Source organism: Patagioenas fasciata, chromosome 6 (genome assembly GCF_037038585.1).
Source record: "Patagioenas fasciata isolate bPatFas1 chromosome 6, bPatFas1.hap1, whole genome shotgun sequence".
Lineage (NCBI taxonomy): Eukaryota > Metazoa > Chordata > Aves > Columbiformes > Columbidae > Patagioenas > Patagioenas fasciata.
The window spans coordinates 31517698-31538291 of NC_092525.1; the positions used below are offsets into that span (position 1 = coordinate 31517698).

A 20594-nucleotide genomic window follows, 5' to 3' on the forward strand; every position below is an offset into this window, starting at 1 on the left:
CGCAGCTGTTTCCGGGCCGCAGCGCAGCCTCCGCCCCGCCTCGGGTGACGCCGCCGGAAGAGCGGCCGGAAGGGGCGGGCACAGCGCAGCTGACAAGATGGTGGTCACCAGGCGGGCGGCGGCGCGGGGGAGGTGGCAGCGGCCGCGGGCCGGGGGCGGCGGCGGCAGCCCCAGCCCCTCCGCGACCGCCACGGAGGAGGTGAGCAGAGCCGGGGGCGCGGGCAGCCGGACAGCGCCCGCCGTGCGGGGCGGCGCGGCGGCCATGTTTCTGCGCGCACGCGGCCGGGCCGCGGGGCCCCGCTCTCCGCAGCGGGCTGTGCGGTGCGTGCCCGCGGCTGCGCTGCCCGGGCTGGCGGCGGGGGCAGCAGTGCCGGTGTGCCCGCCCGCGCCACAGGGCCTGCACAGCGCTGCCCGGCCGGCCCCGCTGGGCCCTGCCGGGGCTCGCAGACGGTGCAGGTTGTTCAGCCGTTTAACGGTGCTAATTAAAGGCCAGGGCAGGTGTGGGGGCTTTTTACCTTTTTTCTTCTTCTTTTTTTTTTTTTTTCCACTTTAGTAATTTTAGCATTTCTTGTGGTGTTTGCTCTAGGCATGCAAACACTGTCGCATAAATGCTGATCGTTTAGGTTTGTGTTGATCCAACATCGTTTGGTTTGGGGAAGATCCTGCTCTGGCTGAGTGTTATTTCTTTCCAAAGTTCTGAATTGTCATCCGGGTAATGTACAAGCATGGTTGAAGAAGCAGGTTATCGCTGGTGTTGCTGAGAGGCCGGTCTGTGCCTAGAACTGCTACACTTGGCTATAGAAGCCATTTTGGGGCATGTTCTGCCAGTTCCGAGTCTTCTGTGTTTTATAGCTGAGCAAATTTTCAGTTGTTTCTGAACATCCCTTCTGGATTTGCTTCCCATGACAGCTTGCCAGAACTTTTTAGAATTAGAAGATACTTGTTTGTATTTCTTAATGTGTTTGTTTATTTTTTAATGGATGTGTATGTTTGACCAAAAGACAGTAGACAGCAGATAAGCAATTGGTGATTTGTTAACACTTCTTCCACGTAGGGTTATTCAGAGGTATGTACTGTTGTCAGCTTGAGTAGATTTGTTTAAAAAGATTGTTAGTGATTTGTGTAGCATCCTTTTTATGGGGTTGTTTCACCTGTCAATAGCACACTTTTGTCACTCTTTTTCTAGACGGCATCTGCTGAAGTTAGTACTCCTGTGCCTACGAGGATGACTAGAAGAAGAACTAAATCAGTTTGTAAGCCAGAGGTAATTCAGGAATCTCAGTTTGAAGAAGTGGAACATGCAGAAACAAAGTCAGATGTCAGTGATAGCTTAGAGGTGCAAATTACTACAAAAGAGAATGCACCTATTCATTCAGCACAATCAGTTGCTGAACCAGAAGCTGATGGGCATGTGTCAGAAGCAGAATCAAACTGCTCTGATGTGTCTGGTCTTCAGACACCTTTGTTTGTAAGAGTAACAAGAAGACGACAAATTTTAGTTCCTTGTCAGCCAGATTCTCCTGACAGAAAAAGACACGACAAGGCAACTTCTCTGAATAAGTTAAGCACGATTCTGGATGAAGATGATATCTCTGAAGCTGAGTCTTGTTCCTCTGCTGTTTCTGGTGTCCAGATGCCTAATGTTACCAGGACTACGAGAAGCAGGCAAAGCAAAAAGAAATTACAACCAGATACAGTTGGTGAATCCCGTAGTGAAGATATTTCTGATGCAGAGTCATGCTGCTTAAGTTCTCAGAAGGAACTGTCAGTCACTACCAAACGAATTACTAGGAGCATGCAAACGAAATCACAAGCGGAAAATACTAAGCAGACTGAGAAAGGAAACATAATTGTTTCAGAAGGTGAGAATTTAATTGAGGACACAGTTAGATCTGAGCCAGTAATAATTTCTGATTCTAGACCTGCTGCAGAGCTTGTCTCTGACACAGAAGATGCTTCCTCTGTAATTGAGGATAATAAAGAACTCAGTTCACCTAGAAGCAAATCTTCCAAATCTGCCCATACAACCCAGAGTAAAGAGATTTTGAATGGTGTGACACCCAGCAGTCTTACAAAAATGAAACGAAGTGACACCGAATCGCCTAGGAAAAAAGCCACAAAAAATCCACAGACTGTTGGGGTAGATTATTCAGAGGAAACATGTGGTCAAATACAAGAACAACACTCTAAAATACTTGTGCTGAAGGGGAAATCAGAGCATCTGGATCTTTCTTTGACTGATTGCATGAGTCCCAAACAATTTTTAGAATTCCAAGTGCAAGAAACACCAAATGAAAGTAAAGAAATTCCAGAATGCAAAAGAGCAGATGCTGAGGCAGATGCACAACAACGTTTCACCCATGCTGATAAATTAAAAAAGGGTGAGCCATCTAGTGCAGTGAGCAGCCCACTAAAGGGTGTAGCTGTTGCCCAAAGAACTGAGAGTGTTGGTAAACGCAGGATGCTTGAAATCAGTGGAGACAAGGATGAAGACAGAACAGGAAAATATGCCAAATCTGTATCACACAGAAGGGAAAGATCAAGCAGTGGAAATGATTCTTTTGCATTGTTTCTGAGCAAAGATGAAAGCGATGAATCTGAAAACAGTGATGTGGCAGACTCAGATACACTTGAAGAGAATCTGTGTTATAAAGAGGCAGATGAGAGGACTCCTTCCCTTAACAAATCTTTAAAAAACAGTTTACTGCATGCTGAAGGGCTTTTTGTAATTGATACTAAACCTGGCATGAGTTCCAGCCAAAAGTATTACTTAGATCATGTAGAGCAAGATATTGATGCTGAAAATAAGCATGAAGGAAAGGAAGAAGTTGAAGAAGCCGAAGAAGCCTCAGATCTGGAAGAGACTGAAGAGGAATTGATAGATGAAGATGAGAAGGATGAAGATGATGATTTGTTGAAAAATAAGAGTGATGTGTAAGTATCTTTCTGGGAATAACTAAAGAATTTGCATTTCATTCAAGCATATGCATAGGATATGTACATTACGTGCTAAATGATGTGGAATAAATGAGTAGACTCATCACATACGTCATACTGATGTGGTAAGTGGGGTCGCACGGATTAGAAAATAGAAATATAGTCCATAAATTCAGGGTTTAGGGATTTTTTTGTATATAGCAGAACAGAACTCTGAAATATTTAGGTATCTGGATGCCTTGTATGTGTTCAACTTGAGAAACAAAATGTGGAACTGGGTTAAACTGGTCAGGCTGACTTAATTGCTTATTGAAGTCCCTGTTTTCTTAATTGTTGATTTCATTTTATTTTTTAGTTTGGATATAGGTAACAAAAAGTCCAGTATATTCCTTATATGTTGCTTAATTAGATCATGCTTTTTAATCTTAAAGTCACGTGTACTTTTATGCTTTCAGTTCTTGCTGTGCTGTGGGATGGTGATACACTACAAGTGAAATCAGCCCAGCACAGAATCAGAGAATAATTTAGGTTGGATGGGACCTTTTGAGCTCTTGTGGTCCAGCTCTTGCTAAAATCCCTTTATATACTTCATATGTTTCAAGCGTAATGCTCTGTTTAGGTTGGATAAATAAGTCTTCATCTTATAAAAACCTTCAGGTAGGCCAGAAGTTTTACCAAAACTTTGCCAAGCATTCTGTGTAAAGACATTATAAATGATTAGTCATGGTTTGATAGAAAGTTGTACAGAGTTTGCATTAATAAGCATTCAAACTACAATAAATACCTGTTGTACCTCTTTAGATATTACCATATTTCTCCATAATACTTAATAACTGTCAATTTTATAGAATATAGTAATATCTAAGATAAGAATACAGCATTAGAATTAACATGAAAGATTTGTGGAAGTGATTTCCTAGGTATTATTCTTTATTAAAATCTCATTTCACATAATAGCATGATTTTTTTTTCCATGTCATCTTCTGTCACCTCTAAATGACATATTTTCTCTAGATACTGACACTTAAAATCATTGCAGAACCGAACCTAAATTGCAAGGATGAGAAAAATGTTTTTTCTGATGGTCTTTCTCAGAGGACAGCATAAGACTTAGCTGCATACTTGTTAGAATAGTCTCATTAACTATTTCCCTTTTAGTTTACAGCTTTCCAGCAGCATAGACCCTGGTTTGAATATCAAGAAGCTTGGGGGTTTATATGTTAGTTTTGATGGAAAAAAGCAGAAGCCTGGATCAAGTGTGATTGAACAATTGAAGGAGAAGAAGAAGGACCAGGTAATGTGTTCAAAGTCGTGCAGTTACCTGTTACTACAGTAACACAAAAATATTAACTTAATAAGGTGGGTTTACTTGTTTTTAGAGAAGTGTCTTGTTCTGTGGTTTGCTGAGAACTTCTGTTGTTTTTGGCCAAATTGTGTATTTACGTTTGGTTTTAATGATGAGAATGTAAATGTATATGACACTTCAGAAACTGAAAGGCAGTGCAAGTACCAGTACTGTCCTGTAAGATGAGGTGAAGCTGATTATGTCTGCAGTTTTGCCTAACGGTACATGAGCTGAAGGTCTGCTAACAAGATCTTTAGACCATAGCAAGACTGAATTTCAGTAAATATGGGTCTATGCTATCCCTAATATGGAATTTTATTTTAAAAGCACCCTTGAGATAAAAGGAATGTGTCATTTTTGTTGAGACTGTTAGGTTCATCCTTGAAAGCCACCTTTATTCAGTCGCATTTGCTATCTCACTTCTTCCAGAGCTAGTCAACTGCTTTCTGTTGTTGGCCAGGGTTATTTTTTGAAGATCCCTACTACTTTTGTTCTGGATCAAATAAATATTGTATTATAATGCCTCCTTTTAGATTCTGCCTGATTCTTTTGGTAGGTTCTCTGAATAGGGTAAAGCAGTAAAATTTGTATCAGTGAGATGACTGTCTAATATTAAAAAAAAAATCTTACAGCTCTTGCAGAAGAGTATAATAACTCCAGATTTTGAAAAAAAAGAATGCGTTCCACCCTTCAGGGAATCTCTTCACCAGCTCAAGAAACAGCGCAGGGTAAGTGAAGTGCTGATAACGCCTCAAATGACGAAACGATCTGTGGTAGAAAGGCCCTTGCTGAGACCGTGTGCATGTACAGGCCCCCTAGAAGTGGTGTGATAAACTGCAATTTTGTGTCCTCCTTGAGCCCTCCTGTGAAAAGCCATCCTTTCAGTCTTTAGTCACCAGCACAATGAAGTGAAAGGTACTGTGCTCAGATGCTACAAATCTGTTGTTAATACAGTGTTGATGACCTCTTTATTATCAGGGTCATAAAATACATTTTTTAAGGTACAGAGTTATGTTCTAAAAGCTTTCTCTGTCTTTTGGAGTGGAGAGTTCCCTGCTCTATCCTGTCCTACTTGCTGAATGCAGATTTATTGTTCTTTGTATTGCATCCTAGGCAGAGAGAGAAAAAACAACAGGTGACGGTTGGTTTGGTATGAAAGCCCCAGAAATCACCAATGAATTGAAGAATGATCTTAAAGTTTTGAAGATGAGAGCTTCGTTGGACCCTAAGCATTTTTATAAGAAGAACGATAGAGATGGTCTACCCAAGTACTTTCAGGTAAGGAAGCAGCAGCAGGTGGCATTGTACTGCTGAAGTGTTGAACTATTCTTATTCCCTGCCTATTTTGTAGGTAGCCTCTGTTGATTTACTTTCATAGCTTAATTATTAAAGTTTTTTGATCACTTGGCTGTGGTTTACAACTGCTTAACTCTGTATTACATGTGCATATATGCTGCTTTTTAAAAATTTCAGCTGATCTCATAGAACTGAACAAATATCTGACTTAATCCTTTTTCGGAACCCTCAGTGGACTAGGTTTTCACTGCTTTTTTGAAGTATGGGCCTTTTTTAACAAGCATGTAGAAAATAATTAATATTTATTTTTGTAGTAGCTAATACAGTTTGAAGGGAGACAGCTAGCTTTCTGATCAGTCAGATTTTCTGCTGCTGTAGCTCTCAGCTCTGAAGTGGTTTACATAAAATAATTACTACAAAAACTGTAGAAATAAGCTTCCATCTACTTGTGCCTGTTTGAATAGTTAGCATGCTTGAGGAAATTGTTCGAATTTCTCAAAATATTACTCTGTTTTGAACTTTCTGGGCACAGAAAAAAATTCAGACAGAAGTGTTCCACATAATGAGATGTGCGCGGGTCTCTTCTCATCACATGGAACATACAGTTCATGTATCTGTACTACTAACGTGAATCATCAGAACTGCCTGACAGGCCAGATGGAAAAAATGTGGTGCATTCCAGGATGAAGCCCTTGTATTAGAGCTGGATTAACTGCTGTGTAACCATCTAGCAAAACCACTGCATGATAGAGAGGATGCAGTTATGGTCGTAAGGGCTTCCTTTCCCTCCTTGGGAGAATATTTAGAAGTTAAGAACTGGATTTCTTTTATGAATACAAGCGTTGATACAGCAGTCCAGTGTTGACAGCTGTACAGTCTTAAAGCTCAGGCTCTCCTCTCTGCACTAAATGACGAGACAAAAAGTGACTCTGCGTACAAAACATCGCCTAATTCTTTTGATATTTCCGCTTTCTTAAGATACCATTCTGAGATTCTCTGTAGGTGTCTTTACACTTGTCACAGGGGATTAAAAAAGGAAAAAAAAAAGGCAAAATAAGGAACATCTTACTGTAGAGTAAAAATGTTTTCATTTCTGCTTTCTAGGTTGGAACTGTGGTTGATTCTCCCATAGACTTTTACCATAGTCGAATACCTAAGAAACAAAGGAAGAGGACAATTGTAGAAGAGCTGCTTGCAGATTCTGAGTTTAGAAGGTATTTTAAAACAGTTTTGTATTTTTAATATCCTATGTAAGAGAGGAGTATTTTTAACTGCATATAATAACCTTTTTGTTGGTTTTACTCAGCTTATGTGGGTTTTTTTTTAATACTTCAAAGAAAACTTAGTCTGTTTTAGCATTTCGGAAACATTGAGAAGATCTAAGGGATGGGATAATTAGACTCTGACAGCATATTTTTTATCTTCATAAATGGGTTTTAGCCAACTCAGGTCATTGCTGTTGGCGGTCACTCTTAGAATCATGTCAGTGTTGAAGAGAGAACAATCAGCCCTATACTGGTTTGCTTCTAAAATAAGTGTCTGCGTAGGCTTACACCAAAAAACAAGGGCTCTGAATGAATGATTTATGCCTGCACTTTTTTGTTGATTAAAGGCCGATCTATTTTTATTGGCATAATAGGATAGAAAAGTACTGACCGGTTCTCTGAAATTTGATGTGATTTTGTTTTATAAGCATGTCAGTCTGCCACCTGTCATAGGAATCAAAATTGTGCCAGAAGTCTTACTTGAAGAATAAGGTTGGATTAATTAATGTTTGCTTAACCTACAGTTTCTGGAGTTAGATCCCTTAGTTGATCCAATTTGATATTGGTTATTACATGATGTTAATCTGCACTTCTTTTTGTCACATAATGACATGTTTTCTTGGAAGTAGTACATAATTTGGAATTAAAAGATTTGTGTCAGGCTTGTAAGTTAAATATTAATGTTGGGAATGCAAGTTTGTATAGTTATTTCTTAACTAGTTTTCTGTCTTGGCCTGATTTATCAGATGTTTTTTAGAAGCAAATTTTAACAATTAATGTCTCTGAAATTTCATCAGTTAATTTATTTTGTGGCTGATTAAGTGCTTTAACAAGATACTTCAGCATCAGTGCAGATATGTCAGGTTTCAGTCTCGGAATTAAAAGCCTCAATACTGCTCAGTGTGCAGTGATCCACTGTGCTAATTGGTGTAGGTACATGAGGAGCTAGCAACTCATGTTCAGTAAATATATCCTGTTCGTTGTTTAGTGCCAATCTCATCTTAAATCTCATCTTAGTTTTCAGTCTTGAGGAGAGTAAGGGTGATTATCTAGAGTTTGCTGAGAAGGTGGTAAACAGTTTGTTCATGGTATTGTCGAAGTGGCTGAGTCTGCCCACCATGAGCAGTAGCAGTGCTTTAGCAAACTGTCCATGATGTGATTGCATCTGCAATAAAGAACCCACGGTTATGTCAAAATTAATGATTCTTCAATCAAATTTCCTTCCAAAACTAATTTACCTGCATTTATCATTAATGTAAGAGTTGATTTCCGTTTACCTACTCATAATTGTACAAAATTAAACAAATCCGTCTCAGAAAATATGAGAAGGCTCCATTTGGCAAATTATATATGTAGACTACTTTCCATGTTATCTTTTCCTGAACTTTGGTTTACCATGCTTAAAAGTAAATTATCTATTTTGTTCAGATATAATAAAAAGAAGTATCAGGAGATCATGAGTGAAAAAGCAGCTTTTGCAGCAGGGAAGAGGAATCGGAAGAAGAAGAAATTTCGCAATTAAGACTTGGAAGAAAAGTAACAAGCTGGAACAACTTGTTTGCTATAAAACTTTTTACAGAATGCTTTGGTTGTGGTGTTTTTTTCTTTTTTAAGATTGCAGCCCATGTGCAAATTAAGGTTTAGGGAATTTCTTGCAGTGAGAATTTTGTAGGGAGCTTTATCAGATGATCAGGTATCTAAATTTAAAATCATTTCAATTTTTAAAACAATTTTTATTTCAAGTAATGTTTAGAAGATAATTATATAAAAGCATATTGTTACGTGTGGGCATGAAATTACAGCTTCATGGATTTTGTGGTCTTTTCAGCCCTCAGTCTTTAGTGAATTAGTAAATTCAGTTTAAAGTTATGTGTCTAAATCACCTTGGCACTCTTTATATGCCAGAACGAATTTTTCCATGTCTTGTCAAGAGGTGCTGCTGGCCAGTTCTATAATGTAAGGTATTGAGAAATAGTTGGGTCGTGAAGGGTTTATTTCAGCACAGACCATAATAGGATTGAGAATGTCATGGAATTCAGCATATACACATATATATATATTTAAATATATTTTAAAATAATATATAATTTCTAGATAAATATAAAAAAGTAATGAAGTTATAAATTACATATTGCTTAGTGAATACAATAATGTAAATATGTATTATGTATAAAATTTTGACATTCAGCCATATGTTGGTTTGATTAATTTTTACCATTTGATATTTGTCTAATGATCTTTTTGAAGATAATTTGACAGTGGGGTCCATTGTCTAGGGTTCAGAGTGCAGATGGTGGTGTGGCAGCTGATGTGGAATAGTTCTTCAGGTAAATGAACAGCATGAGTTTGGAAGGGCCTCTACCACTATTACAGAACCAGAGGTGGCATCAGTTCAGTTCTCCTTCGATCGCGGTTCATAAACTTTTGTGATCGTGAGAACTTTTGTGGTGTTTGTTGGGTTTTTAGTGAGCTGATTAGTATATTGCTGTTACAGGTAGTGTAACTCAGTTACTGCCATTAAGTAGCAGAAAAAACAGATAACAGAAGAAATAAAACTCACTACATTCTCTTAGATAGATTGGGTGAAAAAGATTTAGAAGTGATTATCAGAGAACCAGTGATGTTGCTTGCTTATCCTAAGAACACTGAATTTTAAAGGTTGCAGATTTTGAACACGTGCTACGCCCTTGACCAGTGTTTAACCATGACATTTTCTACTACTGAGAATGAGAAGTAGTTGTTTTTTTAAGTATTAGCTATTTGTGCTGGAAATAACTGAAATGAAATTAACATCATGGTGTATATTGATCACCAACCAAAGTTTGAAAGAAATGCTCCCCTGATCCTTTGTTGTTTTTTTATATTCTTCTGAAGTTGAGCCTAATGTTTTGCTACCAGACACGGACAGGAATCTATTGTAGATTCCTTAAAAAGTCTTGACTGCCTAGAAGTGAGTGGTGTGCGAAATAAAGTGAATTCATTGGGAAGTATCAAACACAAACAAGTAGAACCACCTGTCCCCAAGTTTCAGCTATCTTGCAGATGCTATTCTAGTACACTTATACGTATGCTAATATCTTGATTATCTGTAAATGCTACAAAAAAACGCAACAAAAAAACAGTGTGGTGTCTGGTTCTCTGGGTGAGAGATGGAAGCACAAAAAAACCCCACCTGAACACTGAGGGAAGAAAACAAGGCACCACAGTAGCTGTCATTCTGTTGCATCCTAAGACATTCAGGTGCAACTTTGGAAAAGCAACATGCAACTCTCGACAGACCTTGAAAGAGAAATACAAGCTTTGGTGCCACACACTTCGTGTATGTTGCTCAGTCTGCTCAATAGCTAGTTGCACAGGTTACTTTGTGTACAATATACCTAGTGAGGAATTTGGTTTATGTTCTGTATCCTTTCCCTTCCTTTGATTATCAAATGTCTTCTGTTTTGCCACACACAGTGCCCATGACATTCTCTGAACAAGAGGGGCGAGGTGGTGCACTGGCTATGTTCCCTGGGCTGCAGGGTGGTACTCGGGGGGTGTGTTTGCCAGCTTGCCAGGCAGCTCTTGCCTGAGCTTGTGCTTCAGCCCACTAGTCAGTGTACCTTTTCTTAACCACCAGTTCTCACAAATGCATACACATGTTGTGTTTTGGACTCTCCTTCTTCTCAATTAAATTTGATTGAAAATGGCGTAAGGTTAAAGTTGCTGGGGAGAGAGTAAAACCAAAATGCACCATGTGGTTGCATAAGCTTATCAGAGTATCAGATTTCTCTGAAAATACTCAAAAACATAGAACTCTTTGCAAAATACCAGCATCATTTGAGAAACTTTGGCTATAAATTGCAAGTAATACTTTTAATGGCTGTCAGAAATATTTGTTAATTTGTAACTCTGTCTTTATTGACATAAAACATTATTAACAATACATTTTCCCAAGGTTAAAGGTCAGTAGGTACCATCTGGTGCTTTTTATATGTGCACCTGGAGCTGTTTTGGATGTCACTTAGAATGTTTTGGGTGGACGTTTCTTTATGCTCCTATTTCTTCATGCTTACCTTGGTTTTGCCAGTATTCCTTTTTTTTCTTGCCCTTAGGGCAGAGACTGCGCAGTGGTCATACAGCCCAGTAAGTTCACAGTCCATCTCTTAAGTGTCCCAGTCAAAATACTCTGTTGATAAAGGATTAGGTTAACAGTGGCTGTGGTGGCACCCACAGGCATGGTTAGCGCAGGAACAGAAGTAAAATACTTCTCACTTTCTCTGTCATACTCGTTTGCGCTTCTTCCTTTTTCCTTCTTGGGGGTCTTTAATCTCTCTGCAATCAACTTAGTCTTCTTAAAACTGAGGGTGTCTTCTTATCATTGCTGTTGCCCATGTGATATAACTATTTTTGATCTCTTAATTTTTAGAAAGTTCTGTCTGTGTTGCAGGAGCCTACCTAGGTAAGTCTTGCTGAGACTTGGAATCCTGCCATAACGCGGTGGACTTGGCAGTGCAAGATTAACAGTCGAAGTCAGTCATCTTAACGATCTTTTCCAAACAACAATTCTATGATTCTGTGACCATAGAAGCTTGTCCTGTCCATCCTCCTGCCAAACGCAGGGTTAGACCAGGTCCTGTGGGGCTTTATACAATCAGGTCTTGAAAACCTACAAGGTTGGAGACTGCACAGTTCCCAGAACTCCATTGCTTGACTCTCCTCACAGAAAAAAAGTTTTTCATATCCAGTCAGATATAAGGATTATTACTGATTATTTGTCTACCTCTTTGCCTTAACACTGCTTTCTTTTTTAATTACTCCATAAATTTATAACAAGCAGCATTTGTCCAATTTCTATTGCTTGCTATAGTTCTTGATTTTTTTTCTCCTCATTCTCCTGATGCATTCTGAAATACTATGTTTTCTTTGCAGCGTTTTCCTCAAAACCCACTTTGTACAAGTATTTTGTGGAATTGTGCTCCTATACTTTTCCACTGGGGTTCTTGTTAGAATTTGTTCCACAGCCCGTGTTGAAGGAGAGCTGGCCCTGTGCCTGCCCCTGGGCAGTGCCCTGCTCCTTGAACCTGCCATTTCCTCTTTTGGCCTAGGGCCCTTAATTAACTGCTGCATTTTTAGAGTATTGATTATGTAAATATTGCTTACAACATGCAAACATGTATATATAAAAGCCTCTTTTTTTTTTCACATTAAGCAATTATTTTGAAGCGATACTTAAATACGAAGAGTGGAAAGGGAATTAGTATTTGGACTGAAATGGATTGCTGGAAGTGACTGAACACGGAGGAACATTTTGTCTTCTGTCATTTGATTTGGTTGCTTTTTATGGGTTAATGTAGAGAGGTTCTGGTTAGCTGTTTCCAAAACATGAGAGTTTGATGTTTCTGTAAAGGGTTACATACATTTTATAGCTAGATGGCATTCATGAGTGGGTTACTGTGCTGTGGAACTGTGGTAGTTCATGTTCCTGATGGTGTGTAGGATATCAGTTATGTGGATTTTTCCTTTGTTGCTTTTAAGTAAACATTATTATTACAGTTTAATAAAGAGGCTGTAGTCCCACATGCAGGATTAAAAAGAATTTAGCAAAAAACTCCACAAATTTGTTAATGAATCAGATTAATTTATTAAATTCTGGGCAAAATCAAGGAGGTTTGTTCAGTGCTGCTACTGTTTTGTGTTTTACCACCCGTTTTTTTTTTTTAGTTTTTATTTGATTGCTATTATTAAAATGGCTTTTCAGCTTCTATCTGTAGGTATGTGTAAGTTAGAGAGAAAAGATCATGTTAAGTGTTAAATGCTTCAGTTTTGTCTGCTGCGTTTTGTGGACTTGTTTTGGTGCTTGACAGTAACCAGAAATGTATCATGGACCGTGCCTGCAGTGCCTCCAGGAAAGCCAGTCTTATTTTCAAGTGAAATTGCTTTCTGAAGGCCGTCGTAGAAGCCTCCCAGCATGAGCAGGCTGCTTTGTAGCTACTGACGAGTGCCAGAGCTGTTGCTGTTTGCCCGGCGGCTCTGCCGTGTCCGCGCAGCGGCGCGAGCTGTGGGCCGCGTGCCCCCGGCACGTGCAGCGCCCCCTCGCGGACGGCGGTTGCTGCCTCAGGGCGGACGGCGGGACAGGGAGGAGGAGGAGGAACCGCAGAGCCTGCCTCCCTCGGGCTTGGAGCCAAACGGCCCGTCGCCGCGGCGTCCACCCTCGGCCCTTAATGGCGCTGGGACCCAGGGGCTGTTCGAGCTGAGGCGGCCGCTTTTGCTGCCACGCTCGGTCGAGGCTCGTCCCGTTGTCTCCGCCTGTTCCCGGCCTTCGCCATTCTCCGTCAGGCACGCAGGAGGCGGGCCCGGAGAGCCTCGCTGACGAGAGCCCGTCGCCGGGAAGCGCTAGGCCCGTGTGCCCCATTGCTCCGGCGGAGAGGCAAGGGGCGGGAGTGCGAGGTAAGGCTACTTTACCCAAAAAGGGAGGGGAAAAAACGAAAACCCTATTATAAAAGAGAATATGCGACTCCGCCGGGACTCGAACCCGGAACCTTTGAATCTCTTCACCCTCTAGAAGTCCAATGCGCTATCCATTGCGCCACGGAGCCACCTGTTGGATTTTTTGCACACCGCCTATAGAGTCTGCGCGCGACGCTCCCCGGCCCGCGCAGCGCGCCCGCGGGTGCGCTCAGTGCGTGCGCCAGCCAGCGGGACCTCTGCTTTTGCTTTTTTCCTTTTTTCCTTCGGTACGAATAGGCCGCGTCTTACAAGCCGCTGTATAAACGAGTCTCGAGGCAGCCTGTACGTGCCACTTGAGCGCTGCCCACGGTCGGCTCCTGGGTGGGGTCCAGAGCTCGCCATAGGTCTACATCGTTATTTCCTGTGAGAGACCGACTTTCCGAGTTCATCAGTAATCAATATATAGTATTTGTAGTCATCCCACTTGGCTGCTTTCAGTATTCATCCTTATGTTTGGAGGAATATAACTGTATTCCACAATTGTCTTATACTGGGGAACTGTTCCTCTATAAGGAAGTCTTTATAGCATTGGATCTTTTTGCACAGATGGTGATACATTGATGAATTAGATCAAATTATTTTACTTTAACAAATATGAACGTTTCTTATATTGCAATTATTTATAATATGTTTTTATCAGCACTCCATTTCTGGAGTAAATGTGAACATTAAAACAAACAAAAACTTTCGGTCCTAGCATCAGGGATATGGAAACTACACTGGGTCAGTTCCAAAGTTGTTTGGAACCAAGTTATTTTAACATTGGTGATTTCCAGCATTGTAAGTTCTTAGGGACAGTCTAAACATGGGGATTTTTGTTTTGTTTTAAACAATAGCATCTGTATTAAAGGAACTTAGAAAACAGTGGTTATGTTTACTGAGCATCCTATGCACTGCAGCGTTTTATTGGCTTTCCTGTGTCATGTGAGACACACAAAAAAATACTATGTGGGTATTTGAAAGGCACGCATAGGTGACAAGTAAAAAGGTATCCATGCAATCTCTGCTAGACACTGCAGCAACTTACTGTGAGTTGACGGGTAGAGAAATAGGATATGGGAGTCACACCTGGAAACAGGTGACTGAGAATATTTTGGAGAGCTTAAAAAAACCCCTTGTAAATTGAAAGAACAAAGAAAGAAAATAAATTAGGGAAATAATATTCTATTATGTGACAGTATTTTCAATGTGGGTGAAAACATTACAGTATACTTGGATCATTGTTCCAAATAATGTGAATGCCTACAACTTAATCCATTAAAGGGAGCAATGACTGAACTGTATCTGTTCTAAAATCACAGTAAAACCCCAGTGGATTTAGTAAAACAAGATTTTCCCTTAAAAGCTGTAATTATGGTCTGAAACAAGTCTTTGATGCTACTTTTTTAAATCAAAAGTAGGCATATTAGAAACCCCAAAAGACAAGCGTATAAGGTTATTCTTTCTTTAACTCAACCCAACCAAAGTCTGTGGCTTTCTGCTGCTGGGGTGACCTCCTGGCTCAGCTCTCCTGTGGCCGCCCCTGCTGCGTGTGGACAGGGGGCACGGGGCTGCAAGGCACCTGCTTGCACTGGAGCGCTCAGGAGACAGAGCTGGGGCCAGAACAGGCAGAATCATTTAGGTTGGGAAGGACCTTTAAGATCATCAAGTCCAACCATTAACCTAGCACTACCTAGTCTACCACTAAACCATGTCCCTAAGGGCTGGAAGATCTGCTCTGTAGTAGGTTACACAGGTTACACAGTGAAACAGTTTTGTGAGTATCTCGTGTTTCACTTCATAATGATTTAAATGCATCTGTATCATAAGAGTGGAGAAAAACACAAAAATAGGTGTACCATAAGGAGCCAGAAAACTAATCAAATCGAGGTAAAATAAGCTGATTAGAGTACACAACCATTACATCAAGGGCCGAGATAGTGTAATGAACAACCAAGGTGGCTCAGGTGATGAAGGCACCCTGTGGTTCCCATGAAGTCAGCTAGTGTGCCTGTGGCCAGCAGAGAGCCAAAGCTCATGAACTGGTTGATTATTAAATAGCTCCTGCAATGCTGCCCAGAAACTGGGGGATTAGTGGAATGGTTCAGTAGTTACAGTAAGTACCATATTGGAGGTACATCCCCCAAGCTAAAAACACTTGCAGAGCCAGAGCAGTTGTAAACACAGACCAAGAATCACTAAGTTGTATGAGATTCAGAGTAGGCCTGATAGAATTTACAAGCCCTGTGCTGCATAAAAGAAACAGAACTTTGCTTTTAAGAATTTAGTTAATCCTCAGAATAATAAGCTTAAATTTATGTTTGTACAACTAGAATAAACCACTTGTAAGTAATTAATAATCACCATAAGCATCTTGGAGTTTGTGAGTACCTGGACACATTTATTGTGGGGTGAAGTGAGTGTCAGTACCTCACCAATGTGATTTGGTGACATGGCACCTTTGGACAGCACAGCACTAAATGACTACAGATAGTGAAGAATCAGAGTTTGCTTTGAGAAGACTAGCTCTGAAGGTGTACAAATGAAGAATCCTGACACTCACGTTTGTTATTTCCTCTTATATTTTCATTTTGGTTAGTTGGTTTACACTGGTAGGTAAAGGCTGGCTGCTGGTTCCATTTATATAGGAGGTCTGAGTGGGGAAGCATTGGGGAGTTTTCCAGAGATATTTCAAATTATTCCCATCAGTTTCCTGTTTTATTCTGTAAATGTAGTCGTGACACAAAGTCAGGACTACATCCTTCTGGACAGCAGATGGAGCTGCTGCGTGAGAAACAGGACAACTTTCAGTTCCTGGGCTAAGGACATGTGGCATGTTAGGCAAAAAACAGCAGATCAGGTTAACCTTTATTGGCACCTGGACCTAGATCGGTCCTTTGGACTTTACCTCTTCTGGGGTGGCTGAAGTCCATTTTGTTGCAAGCTGGCTTTCATCTTAGCACCTCCTCAACTTTGTGCTCTATTTCAGGGAGTAGAATTTCCTGGAATACAGTTGTGCTGGTTTTGGTTACTGGCACTTAGAAAATTTTTGCTAAACTCAGCTAGGTGCCATTTGGCTAATTTTAAATATGAGCAAATCTGAGGTAGGAATACCTCAACACAAGATAGCAAGTGCATCAATGGCAGGCCAAAAATAATACCATCCTATGGGACCCTTCTGTTGATTTAAATCAAAATCTAGAAATTAATTATGTTATGTCCAATTAATTTCAGTAAGGTTTGAGCTTCAGTGAATTCATTAGAAAGTTAATTTCTGAAGTTACAGCACTTCCACAGATGTTTCTTGGGAGTACCATCATCTTTCTCCAAGAGCCTTTATGGTAAATATACTTGACTGAGAGTAAGAGGTCATAGAAGGCTACAGAGAAAGAGAGAAAGAGGTTGTCGTGTGTAGATTACCTAAATGGGACCCTTACACAATCTGTACATTTTGGGTTCTTTTTTTTCTCTCCCTTGAGATAAAGGGATGCAAGGGATGCAAAGGGCCTGAAGATACTGAAAAGAACTCTTTTAGGGACAATTTCTTTGAGTAACTTACACTTTCTATTTATTTATTTATTTAATTAGGATGACGATAAATGTTTCATGTTGTAGGTGCTTCTGCATCTTTGCCTTTTCCTCAGTGGCGGCTGTAATCTCCATGTGACTATGAGGGCATTGGAGAATTACTCCTCTTTGTTTGTCGGGTTGCCAGCAGGAGGACTGCTGTTGAGAACCTCTTCCAAGTATCTTCTTTATGTCTGTTGTTGGACTCATACGTGTTCTGTCCTCTCAAGTATATTTGGGCAAGTAGGAGTAATTCCCAAGGGTAGTGTCTTGAGGAGTTGGGGGAACATGAGCAATCATGCTAAATCACTCCTACAAGGGAGTACGGTGTTAATTCTACAGGCAATGCTAATTCTGTGTAGCTCTGTTAACAGATCAGCTGCTGCAGAGCTAGATATTAGATGAATACAGTCTTTTGGTGGGAAAGTTTGAACCCCTTTCCTCATGTTGCATAAATAATTTTTCATTAGCAATTTTTAAATACCTGGTGTACAGTCCATGTATCTTAGTCATTGTTTTCTGTGATGATGCAATTAGTGGTGAGCAAAGGAACTGGCTAGAATGGTATCACTTGCAGTTCATTCTTATTTGCTCAAATTCCTTCTAATATCTTCTTTTAGAATAAATGCAAAATTATACTTTCATCATTCATATTTACAGTTTTATGTGATGTAATCATGTACCACACAATTGTTGTTATTAATTTATTCTTTATTTCTCTGTTATCATTAATTAATTTCTATAATTATTGTTGTATTTTCTTCAGAAAGCAAGCTGCATAAAAACAGGTGTCTACCAGACAGATGGGTGTCTGTTTCAAGACAATTTCAACATTTTCTGCTGTTAATAGGGTCTGGTTTTTCATCAGTGTGTATCAAATTTTGTTTCAGAAATGCATAAGATTTGTGACAAACATATTTCAGAATATCCAAAATGATGCCTTCCTTTCACTGTATAAAGCTTTAATTTTTTTATTATTCTTAAAAACACATTTAGTGAGTATGTTTCATAATTTTATGCTTCTTTTCCAGTGGAAATTTGCTTTGGAGAATTATTTCTTGTTTAGTTGGTCGGTCTGTTGTACTTTGAAATTTTCTGTCCATATTCTGTATCTTAACACAGTGAGAATTAGCTGCTAGCATCTTTTCAGGGGTGCTATATAGTTCTGCATTTCACTCATCTTGTATTCCACTGCATTTCAGAAGCATAAATTTTGTGCATTTCTGTTGCCAAAGAACAACCTGTCTGTGTTATTCTGAAAAGACAGTGTTCTTTTGCTTTTTAGTATCATTTCATGTTTGGTAATAAGTTTCTCATTTCTCAAACTGTTTCTTGTGCAGGTTTTTTCAATGTACTTTTGTGTACTTTTCCGAAGTTGTGATGCAACTTGTGATGCAATTTTCTTAACTACAACTACCCTTGATCTTTGACCTCCCCATGTTGGGATTTCTGTTTGTGGTGCAGCTCTCCATTTCTATTTTGCATACTTCCACTCTTTTGTTCCTGTTGCGTGTTTTGGGTTTTTGTGTGTGAAATCCTAGACACATTATTTCATTCACCTTATTTTTCTGTATTTGTTCTTCTTCATTCTAAAGTTGTCCCTTTGTATTATGACACTTCATCTGGTCTCTTTTAGTGTTATTTGTATTTTTTGAAGCAAATAAAGTGATAAGCAACACCTATTTTTGTCTCAAGTTAATCCTCAAATTTATGGGCAGTACAACTCAGTTTATCTTAAGTGCCAAAGCAGTCTTAAAGACTCCATCCTTAAGTTGATAATTATAAAAGGCAAAGTTGACGATGCAAAGTTTTGTTCTTGGCTACATTTTTAAATCTAGGTGTAACCATCTGGGCTTGTTTTTACTTAATATCAAGCCAACAAATATTTACTCAGTCGAGCTGTTTCTTTAAAGCTTTTCAGATGACACTGTAGCTCAGTCCCTCCTGTGCAGTTCAGAAGAAAAAGTATGTATCTGAGGTCTAGTGATGTAGTCCTGAACTTCTGGATTCCTACTCCAGCCACACAACTACCATGCTGTGTGACTGTGGGCAGCCTGCTCCATTTCCTTTTCTGTGACGTATAGAGAGTAGATAATTTCTTAGTCCACGTGTTGTAGTACAAGTTAGCTATATGCAAGGTAACTTCAAAACTTTGCGATAAAACTTCCTCTGGAAATGCATTATAATTATGTACCTTATTTTGTTTGTCGCTTTCCATATATCAAACCTGAATGGCAAAAGATCTCTAAGAGAATCTACACAGATAGCTTAGCTGCTTTTCCACAAGTTTCCCTTCTCCTTTTTACAGGTTCACTAAATGCTATTGGATGACAGAGTTCTCATGTTGCCTGTTTATTCAGTTGCTTCCTCAGCTCAGTTACTTGGTTCTTCATGTTGTAAGAATGATTGAAGTTATATTGTCTAGATAAACTTGAGACAGTGATAAAGGTTATGCTGCCTCTGCCAGAGTTTACTTAGAAAACAAATAGGAGAAAACAAACAGCAAGGGTACAGATTTGGTCCCAAGACTTCCAAAATCAAGAGGAATGGGACATGTTTCTCTGGCATACGTGCTACGTTATAGTACTTCCAGCTAATTAATGTTTACATTTTACTCATCATCAAGTATGCGGATTAAAAGCAAGAATTTTAATATACAATTAAAATATAATGAATCTGAAACAATCTGAAAAAAATCCTTACCTTCTCCTGCAGTGTTTAAATGAAGTATTTGCTTTCTCTACTCACCTATGTGCTCTGAGAATGATGTGCACTTATTAAATGAGTGCAGTGTTTAAGCAGTGGTGCAGTGCAGTCACCTGGTTCAGTGCAGATAACAGGAATGCTTTGTAAGTAAAAACACTGGGTTAACTTCTGCTGTCATTTGAAACAATTTTAATCTGAACTAGCAAAATCAAGAATGTGGAGTTATTTCAAGGCTATATCAATGTCAGTATAACTTGTCCTGGAGTGTCTTGATTTTGGTGGTGGACAGAGTTGGCATGATCCTCAGTTTAACAGAGAAAATGTAGGTGACTTTTGCCAGCCTTTCCTTTGGAGATGTCCCTAGTTAATAAATCCAGGCTTTAAGTGTTGTCATTACCTTTCTTTCAGGGGCAAGTGCTTTTAATCTGCATTGATTTGAACCTCCTCTGAATAGGGATAGGAAGAGAAATGACTGCAGATTCTTGTCTCTTTGATGACAGATACTTTAATACTATGGGATTTATTGCTCTTTTTAGATTTCCCAGAGTGTGGCACTAGTACTGTATAGACTACTTTTCTTGACAACTAAAAGTTAGTGTGGGGTCAAAGTGTCCTATCAACTGTTTGGATCATCACTGGGCAGTGATAGTGTCTGTAAGGTTGGTCGTGTGTAGTCAGTGCCATTTCTGGAAAGAGCTTGCCAAGCATGTTCTAAAAGGATGAAAAGCTTTTATTCTTTATTAAATTTTGCTTTTCACTCAGTTATGAATATAATTGACTGACTCAGCATAACTTGTGAATACTGACTCTGATCTAATTGCAGAAACAATAGTATTTTTAAATTGTGTTCTTTTGTCAGTCTTTTAATTACCAGTGTTAAACAGGATGGGACTCTAGCCCAGAATTATATAGAGGCACTTCTCTTCCCTCTCCCAACAAGTTTTTACTAGATCTGTTTCAAATATATGTTGATTTTACTGTACCGGAAATTTTCAACAAAATTATCCCTC

The 20594-nt window shown here is 39.6% G+C and overlaps 2 protein-coding genes and 1 non-coding gene across 3 annotated transcripts in view; 2 read left to right on the forward strand and 1 right to left on the reverse strand.

Moving 5' to 3' along the window:
- The first annotated feature begins 82 nt into the window (after positions 1-82).
- Positions 83-8424, forward strand: DNTTIP2 (deoxynucleotidyltransferase terminal interacting protein 2). The gene is made up of 7 exons (XM_065842339.2): positions 83-199; positions 1187-2934; positions 4096-4231; positions 4915-5010; positions 5396-5560; positions 6683-6792; positions 8272-8424. Exons 1-7 carry the CDS (start codon positions 98-100, stop codon positions 8363-8365), a joined length of 2451 nt encoding a protein of 816 aa, XP_065698411.2. The 5' UTR covers positions 83-97; the 3' UTR covers positions 8366-8424.
- A 107-nt stretch (positions 8425-8531) lies between these two features.
- BCAR3 (BCAR3 adaptor protein, NSP family member) overlaps positions 8532-20594 on the forward strand; it is a 108698-nt gene continuing 96635 nt past the window's right edge. The window contains exon 1 of the mRNA XM_065842318.2: positions 8532-13272. The gene's annotated coding sequence lies outside the window, so the exon portion shown is untranslated. The remainder of the gene's footprint in view (positions 13273-20594) is intronic.
- On the reverse strand, positions 13337-13421 carry TRNAR-UCU (transfer RNA arginine (anticodon UCU)). Its single transcript is given in 2 exon segments — positions 13337-13372; positions 13385-13421. It is a non-coding gene; the product is annotated as a tRNA-Arg (tRNA).